At 40.8% G+C, this 10,000-nt stretch overlaps 1 protein-coding gene across 1 annotated transcript in view; it reads right to left on the minus strand.

Moving 5' to 3' along the window:
• Positions 1-8,603, minus strand: part of LOC143299749 (reelin-like) — a 126,933-nt gene extending 118,330 nt beyond the window's left edge. The window contains 1 exon segment of the mRNA XM_076613134.1: positions 8,559-8,603. Within this exon segment, the coding sequence (XP_076469249.1) occupies positions 8,559-8,588 (30 nt within the window). The 5' untranslated portion in view covers positions 8,589-8,603.
• Between the last annotated feature and the right edge of the window lie 1,397 nt (positions 8,604-10,000).

Consider the following 10,000-nt stretch of genomic DNA (forward strand, 5'->3'; position numbering starts at 1 on the left):
ACGCACATACACACACACATGCACACACACACACACACACACACACAACACACACACACACACACACAGTGCCATGATGTGACAGGAGAGGGTAAGAGAGATAAGTAGAAACCCCTAACACTTCCGGAGCGTAATTATTGCCAAGAGCTCAGCAGACGTCATAATTCACATAAACAAGTCCATCACTACCATGAAGACAGAAGTACTTCAACACACAGCTAGCTGCGATAACACCGTGAGCAACGCAAATTATGACAAAAGACAGAAATGTGAAAACGCTCCCTTAACTAACACTGTCAAGAACAAAAATAATTTGTCAAGAGAAGTTTAAAATGAAAATCGTAGACAACACTACACTTACAGAAATAATTTGTTGAGACGAAGAAACTTTAAGGAAAAGAAAGAACCGTAAAAACGTATCCTTGACTATACCATCAAGAACAAAAATAATTTGCCAAGAAAGTTTAAAATAAAATAGTAAGCAACATTATACGCACAACAACAACACAAAAAATGTGTTGTGAAAAAGAAAGTTTAAAAAATAAATTAAATGGAATAGTAAATTAATAATTAACGAATGAAATAATTCATTTCAAAAACTGTTGAAAGAGAACTGAACAGCTGAGCTTTCAAGGATGAAACACTTTTATAACATGTTTGTGAAACAAGCACTGAATGATACATATGGCACAGTCAAACTTTGGAGAGAGAGAGAGAGAGAGAGAAGAATGCTTTGCCACAGGTCAACGCCCTCTTCACCCACCACTGTTTTGTCTTGGAAAAAAGTGTAGCTGTCTTACTATTAAATCAGCACATAAGCAAATTTTTGCCCAGGACAACCCATTGCTGCCATGAGTTCTTTTCCATAGCATACTAGATGCACATTTTCATCTCATCTGAAAGACCTGCATCCATACCACCATTCCAGGTCTAGGGGAGGGGGGAGGGGGGAGGGGTAAGAATCCTGGTCTGTGTGGGATTCGAACCTGTGGGGCACTCGCTTCCTGTTCTGGGGCACTACCACTAAGGCCTCCACATCTCCTGCATGTGTATGAGGTATGGGAGAGGGGTGAAGGGGGGTTGGGAGTGGAGGGGGCGAGGGGGAGGGGGGTGTGGGGGGGTGTGGGGGGAAGAGAGAGAGTGGTCATGAGTGGGTCATGTAACATAACTTTTTCTTTTATGTAAAGTGCCCTGAGCTCTTACAGAGAGGAAGGCTGTATTGCAAATGTACATTACTATTATAATAATCATAATAATGATTATAATGATAAATATTATTATAATGATTATATTCTTCTTCTTCTTCTTCTTATTATTATTATTATTATTATCATCACCATCATTATCATTATTACTATTATCATTATCGCTATCATTATCATTATTATTATTATTATTATTATAATTACTATAACTATTATCATTATCACTATTCTTATTCTTCATATTATGATTATCGTCATCACTCTTCGTCGTCTTCTTAATAATATTAGTTCCAATATCATTATAATCATCAGCATAATTAGCATTATCATTATCATATTCTTATCATATCACACAACTGTCTGAACATTGTGTTCAAGCATGCTCCCCATCACACCAGACTGCCGGCATGCAGGTTGTTGCAGCAGAGAGACGTCACATGCACACAGATCCAGCCATGTGAGCAAGGAACAGGGAACCAGTGGGAGGTGGTGGGGGGTGCGGGGGGGTGGGGGGTGGCCCTTATCCGCCAGACACCGCCAACCCAAACCGAGCAAGACCCCCCCCACAGCAGTAATTAAGTCCCCCTGAAGATGCTCCTGTGACCCTGATGCTCGGCGAGACACTTGACATGTAGAGGCTAACGACAGGTCCTCGGCAGGGGTCACACAGGGGTCAACACTCTAACGAGCTTGGGAAATCACACACATGCTGATGATCAGAGATAGGCTGTGTCTGACCGACCGACTTTTTGTGCCCCCACCCCCCCCCCCCACTCCCCCCCTTGTCTTTCCAGAAACAGTGCAGTGGCTTGTTCCTGGATCTTAAACTGACGGAAACAGATGTCTTGTGGGCAACATTTTGTGGAGAAAAGATGATAGTGGTGTTTAAACTGAGAAAGAGCTGATAACAAGGTGTGGGGTTTGGGGGTTGGGGGGGGGGGGGAAGTGAGGAAAGAAAGAATGTAACTGTGACACACACACACACACACACACACACGCACATGCACATGCAAACACACACACACACACATATACGCACATGCACACACACATGCGCACACACGAACACGCACACACACGCACACACACGCACACACACACACACACACACACACACACACACACACACACACACACACACACACACACACACATGCACACACACACACACACACACACACACACACACACACACACACACACACACACAGAACAGAAATAACAGAACAACAGGGAGGAAAGGGGGCCTCAGAGGAAAGAGAACACAGAAAAAAAAAATGACAAGAGAAAAACTCAGAAAACTCCAATAAGAAAAAAGAAAAAAAACCCACAATAATTCAAGGAGACAAGGACAGTGAAAGAATGGATCAAAGTGTGAGATTAATTAAGAACTATTCCCTTTTTACTTACCGCAGATAACAAACTACAATTTCAGACACAGCATGAAAACTGATGATCCAGAAAACACAGACTCTGTGCATGCAACAGGAAATACTAGCACTAACTTCTGTACAGAATCTCCACTTACCAATCTCTGTTCAGTTTCAAAACAACACTAAAAAAAAAAAAACACATACAGCTTCCGTGCAGTTGGTAGAACACAGTCTTTTTTTTTTGCCTTTAAGATTCAAGGCTCAACAAACATACGTCCACTTCATTCTGGAACAATCAGAACATTCAAATCGCAGCCGCATGCACATTAAAACTCCATCCTGCTCTGGTGCTCTCAGAAAGCCCCAATACGTACAACTGAAATCTGAGCAATGAAACTCTGCTTTCGGTGCTCTCAGAGCAATGAAACCCTCTTTCAACTGCATGCCACCTGTAAACCACATGTCTTGACGGGGCTGAGAACCACAGCAGAGATAAAACAGCCATAGAGAGGATAAGGATAAACACCCTTGCTGGCCCTGCCATCAGCTCCATCACTTCTTCAAACAGTTTCACTCTGCCGTGTTGATGCTTCCAGACTGCTGGGAGATGGACGTAATCCATCACCCATCACGCTGAGGGAGTTGAGATAGCAGTGGAGGAGGACCCATCTCTTCTCCTGCCTCCTCCAGCTGGATTCCCCCTCCCCTGCCCCCCCCCCCCCCCCCCCCCCCCCCACTCCCCTCCCCTGGATTCTTATCTGTTGGGAAAATTGGGTTGTTGTTTTGTTTTTGTTTTTTTTTGTTTTTTAAGCTTTCAGCTCCTGGAGCCTGGGCTCTGTGATCCTGAACTTTTTAGATCATCTGTGGTTTTTGACTGCTGCTTTTCTGTCTGTGATGTGTGGGTGTGGGTGAGTCGGTGTGTGTGTGTGTGTGTCTGTGTGTGTGTGTGTGTGTGTGTGTGTGTGTGTGTGTGTGTGCGTGCATAAATTTGTGTGCATTTGTGGGTGTGTGTGTGTGTGTGTGTGTGTGTGTGAGTGTGTGTGTGTTGGGGGGAGGGAGGTTAAGGGTGGGTGGAGGGGTGGGGGGTATGAGTGATTGCACCTTTTCTATCTGTGATTTCTGTGTGAGCAGACTGGTGTGTGTGTGTGTGTGAGTGTCTGTGTGTGTGTGTGTGTGTGACTCTGTGTGTGTGTGTGCTTGTGTGTCTGTGTATGTATAGGTGTATAGTGAGGGTGGGGAAGGGTCAGGGTGTTTGGGGGGGGGGGGCAGGGGGGGGCGCATGAACGCCTATACCTATTGGCGAGAGTGGGTATCCTGGTAATCTTAAATGCTTGTACATGTATATTTGTTTATGTGTATACAGGAATGTATACAGTTTACCCTGCTGTTATTCTAACTGTAGCAGAGGTCATAGCCCCCTTCTCTCTCTCTCTCTCTCTCTTTCTCATAAGCACTCTCTTTATCCATCTTTCCGAGTCTGCATAGACATAACATGTTTCTCTGTATGTCTTGATGTTATTCCATGTATCTATGCTTGTGTAGGTTATTTTAAGCATGTGTGTGTGTGGAGGGGGGGGTTGCTATTTTTTTTGTGTGTGTGCTATTCTTTGCCTGTATTTCAAATGTGTGTGTGTGTGTGTGTGTGTGTGTGTGTGTGTGTGTGTGTGTGTGTGTGTGTGTGTGTGTGTGTGTTTGTGTGTGTGTGTGAGTTTGTGTGTGTGTCAGTCTCTGTGTGTGTGTGTGTGTGTGTGTGTGTGTGTGTTGTGTGTGTGTGTGTGTGTGTGTGTGTGTGTGTGTGTGTGTCTGTGTGTGTGTGTGTGTGTGTGTGTGTGTGTGAGTCTGTGTGTCTGTCTGTGAGTGTGTGTGTGTGTGTCTGTGTCTGTGTGAGTCTGTGTCTGTGTGTCTAAGTGTCTGTGTGTCTGTCAGTCATTACAGGAGTATGTCCAGGAGATCTTTACCCTCCTTCTTATGAAGAGCCTCAGTGCTGTTGTTTGTGCAAAGATAAAAAAAAAAAAGATTAAAAATAAAAAAAAGAAGAAGAAAACTTCTACATCATTACTCTATCAGTGAAGAAACCAAAGGACTGTACCACGAAATGCAGTCAAATTTTCCATGCCTTGTCTAAATGTTTGAATCAGCTGATGTGTTGTACTGCATACTCCTTTCTCTTCACAACAAATTCACCTGTGTGAAATACAAACTGCTCTCAGACAGTATAAAGCCATATTATGGACCACACTATTAGTGTTCTGGCCTCTTTTCTTTCTTTTTTTTCTTCTTCTTCTTTTTTTTTTTTTTATTTCGTGTCCTATCTGTATGTATATGTTCTTATTGTTTTTGTTTTTTTTGTTTCCATATCAAATCAAGTTTTTCAAGAGAATGTAACCACAGACTATTCCCTTGTTTTGTTGTTGTTGTTGTTGTTGTTGTGTTGAAAGCTGGTGGACCTTCACTTTATTTTTTTCATGTAAAAGACCAGCATACATAACTGACAAATCTGGAGAATGTGAAAGAAAAAAAACAACACATTAACTTGGTGTCAAGTCCCCCCACCCCACTCCCACACCCCAGTATCACAACCTACACCACTAACAACAACAACAACAACAACAACATCAGAAGAAGAAGCAAACAAACTGAATGACTTTTTTGCTCGTTTTGATTGTCACGATTTTAGCGCAGAAAGACAAGATTTAAGGGATATTTTAAATGTTAAGAAGGACGAATGTATTGTTGTGTCTGAAGAGGAAGTGCTTTCACAATTAAAACGAGTGAAACCAAACAAAGCACCTGGTCCTGATATGATCCGATCAAATACACTGAAATACTGTGCAGCTCAGCTCTACCAGATTTTAACAATTATTTTTAATCAGTCTCTTAGTGAATGCAAAATACCATCTATCTGGAAAACTTCCTGCATTATACCTGTACCTAAGAAAACACATGTTTCATGTATGAATGACCTCCGTCCTGTAGCACTGACATCTGCTGTGATGAAAGTTTTTGAGAGAGTGATACTTGTCTATTTGCAGGAGTCTGTCAAACCATTTTTAGATCCCTTGCAATTTGCATACAGGAGAAACAGATGTACGGATGATGCAATACTGTTTGTCTTGAACAAAATCTATGAACACCTAGACAAATCAAATACCTGTGTCCGCTTGATGTTCTTTGATTTTTCTAGTGCTTTTAATACAATTCAACCTCACCTCTTAGCAAAAAAGCTGATGCACATGGGACTCGCTTTTCCGACGATTTTATGGGTTTTAGACTATCTTACTAAAAGGCCTCAGTTTGTAAAATTAAATGATTTTATGTCTACTGTCTCTTTCACAAACACAGGTGCACCACAAGGTACAGTCCTCTCGCCTTTTCTTTTTACCTTGTATACGGCTGAATGCAGAAGCCTGACCAATTCGTGTCCCCTCGTTAAGTTTGCAGATGACTCCGCACTGACAGGACTTATTACTGACGACGATGACACTGACTACCGAAGAGAAATTGACAGGTTTGTGAACTGGTGTGAAGAAAATTTCCTTGAGCTGAATGTTGGCAAAACCAAAGAGCTTGTTATCGACTTCAGAAAAAAGAAATCAACTTTAAGTAAAATCATCACAAAAAATGAAGTGGTCGAACAAGTAGACTCATACAAATATCTCGGTGTGATAATCGACAATAAGCTGTCTTGGAATGAAAACTCAACTGCACTCATTAAAAAGAGCAACAGTCGCATGTACTGTCTTAGAAAAATGAAATCTTTTAATGTATGCAAGCAGATGCTCCAAATGTTTTACACATCTGTTGTCTGTAGTGTTTTAACATACGGAGCCGTGTGCTGGGGGGGAAACCTGACCAAACATGACAAAGACAGGTTGGAAAAAGTCATTAGGAAAGCGGGTGGGGTGGTGGGTATAAGACAAGACACCTTTAGCGACATGCACAATAGAAAACTGACTGACAGACTAATAACAATTTTGACCGACGTAAGACACCCACTACATGATGACATTAATAGCAGAAGGTCAGACATAAGTGGTAGGTTTAGAGCTCCACGCGCAAGAACATCTCGATACATTAATTCATTTATTCCTACAGCCATTCGCGCACACAATCAAAACATCCAATACACTAAGTGAACCCTCCCACCCCCCAAGCCCCCTCGCCACAGCAACACCTGAACTTCACCAGCAGACGAGTGTATGGGAGCAGACATTATGCGTGCATGTAGGACTGAGCGGGTGAGCACGGGCAAGCAAGCATTTGTGTGTGTGTGTGATCGGAAGTGATTTTAAAATATTTTCTTATTTTACTTGGATTTCATGTATCTTAATGTTAATGTTCTAATCTTATTGGCGTGACATATGTTATGTGCATGCATACGTTGTTTGTGTGTGTGTGAGTGAGTGAGTGTGTGTGTGTGTGTGTGTGTGTGTGTGTGTGCATTTTACTTATATATGCGATTTATTCCCTTGATGTTTTTATTTATGTATTGTTGTACAATACCTTATGGTCTTAACGTGTGTGTGTGTGTGTGTGGGTGTGTGTGTGGGTGGGTGGGTGTGCGTGCGTGCGCGCATGTCATTTTTAGTAATCTTATACCCTTTTTTTGTTGGATGTTTTCATTTGTTAATATTGTTGTGCAATACCCTATTGTCTTAACATGAGTATGTGAGTGGGGGGGTGGGGGGTGGGGGGGTTAGTATATCGTCAGCTATTGGGAATTCTTATTTGACTAGTTTTAATCTCTTCTTATGTTGCGCATGATTTTATGCCAGTGTTTACAATGAGCCTGTGATTGCACAACTTAATTTCCATGTGGATTAATAAAGTGTTTTTGATTTGATTTGATTTGATTTGAACACTTTTTCAGCACTCTTTGTAAGACTTGAGCTTGAAACACTTTACATGTATAAAACTGTGAAGATCAAAACATGAAATAGATTCAAACACTCAGTGCGGACATTGCGACAGCTCTCCAACACACCTGCACCCACATGCATGCACACGCACACACCCATCCCCACACACAGACATGACCACGCACGCACATGCACACACAAATGCACACACACACACAAATACACACACACATACACACACACAGAGTCTCATACACATTCGGAGAACAGATGAAAAGTAGTACGGAACTGTGGAATAAAAAGAGACCAATACTGTTTAAAAGGCGGAGGTTTTTAGAGAAGAAAGTCTAATTCTAAATGAAAGAACATTCAAAGGGTTTAACCACAAAAGGAAAGAGCACACTGACCCAAGGATTTTGTTCTGCCATGGATATATTTGCAGACCTGGCTAGTGCTTTAACTGTTGTCATGTGTGCACACATCCTTTAAATGAAATGTGCATGTTAAAAATCCTGTTAGCTATATTGCTGTTTACTGAGCTACATATATACTTAGCAAGTATTCACACATGGAAAAAGAGACAGCAGATTCCTTCCTGCATGGCTGGGTAAAAAACACATAAAAGCCCACTCAAAGATACACCTCAGTGAACAGAATGTGGGAGTTTCAGCTTATGATCACTTAAGATAAGGGGGGAGGCGGGGGGTGGGGGTGGGGGGGGGGAATGGATTCAAACCATAAAGCTGGGATCTCTCACTGACTAGATGGGCATTACTTCCACTTAGCTGAAACTGTACATGGATTTCTGACTCATATATCCACTCACATTTAGTTGGACTGTTTATTTTTTTTTAAATTCAATTTGATAACTAAATACAAATTCCTACAAATTTTCTACCTACAGTTTCCACACACACACACACACACATGTACGAGAGCTTGATCATTTATGATAAAAGGATAAAAAAAAAAAAAAGGGGGAAATATTTGAATGAATGAAAAGAAAGAGGTGCCTTTTAAAAGTGTGAAAAAGAGGGAAAATGATAGACAGTTAAAATGAAAACAGCAGACACATGAAAGACAGAGACACATACATACATACGAAAGAACAGAGATATCACCTGCACACAACACTCCTCTTTCACCAGCATCTCCTCTCCATGGTGAATTCATCTTCGATCACTCTATGTTGGTAACTGACACAGAAAACCTGAAAATGAAACAATAAAAGTCAAATGCTTCCTCATAAAAGTCATAAAGTATGACTGAAATTCTATTCATGTACCATGTTACTCTGTTAGTCACAAATAAATGTTAAACTTAAAGAATAAAGGAAACATCTTTTCAAATCTTGATATGCCTTTTAGTGATTGCTAGGTACCATTATGACTTATAATTACTGGTTGTAAGTAAAATATGTAACAGCAGATGGACATCTATATCATACTGTTTTCTGAATATAAACCCAGTATAAAGTAAATCAAAACTAATATCCATACGGATTTTCAAAATTGTACAAAAGAAGCATCCATTCTAATTTTGTGATATTTATCAGGGTGCTTTTCAATATCAATGTATTTTTCAATGCAAGATTTAATCTGATCTTTCCTTAGGTGAGTGCACTACCACAGCAGAATTTTTTTCCTCCTTAAAAAAAAAAAAAAAAAAAAAAAAAAAAAAAAAAGTATTTACCTGTTAACTGATTTCCTGTTGTTGTTTGCCCTAAAACGTGCATATTTTCAGAATTTACCTGAAAACAACTTTTTTTATGGCCCCTTTGAAGATACAGATGTTGTGTACACAATGAGTCTATCATCTCTGTAAAGGGACTGGCACCCAGACCACCATTCAAAGTTCCCAGTGGAAGGGAGGGGAAAATGACTGCCCTGTATTGGTTCAAGCTAGCTACCTCTCAGCTCCGAAGTGGGCATGCTTCCACATGACCTCTACTCTACTCAATGGCGCATCGTGACAGGTAAATTAATAAATGATAACAGACAAAACAAAATAAAATGAAATAAAACTAATGACGTGGGTTCAGATGTACAGTGCCCTAAATACAAACCCATCAAATCAGTATGTAAGTGCTTGATGAAGGCACTGGAAATTGTGTAGCCTCACCACAAATGTTATAGTTAATATACTGTACTTTGAAAGTAAGTTCTACATCAGCATATGTACATGTTGATTTTAAAGAATTATTTGCTTTTCTAAATGTTTTCCCCACTCAAAACAAAAACTGCACGCTACAATTCACATCTGTGGACAGAAGTTATGGCTTTCTCATGAATTTTAGCCTGTGCATAACAATCCACCATACCACACACACACACACACACACACACACACACCTGTAATACCTCCAAACCTAAACGGCTAAATCCACTGATGAACTATTACATTCAACTTCTTTTTTTCACGGGGATGACAGCAGATGGGCATGGGCGGAAGGGGAGAGGGGTTTGGGGGGGGGGGGGGGTGCAGTGGAAGTGGGTGTCATTCATTTTTCAAATCAACTTTTATACACATTTCATGTTTGTTTCATGTTTGCCATTTCATATTT

The sequence above is a fragment of the Babylonia areolata genome, chromosome 25 (assembly GCF_041734735.1).
Source record: "Babylonia areolata isolate BAREFJ2019XMU chromosome 25, ASM4173473v1, whole genome shotgun sequence".
NCBI classification, from domain to species: Eukaryota; Metazoa; Mollusca; class Gastropoda; order Neogastropoda; family Buccinidae; genus Babylonia; species Babylonia areolata.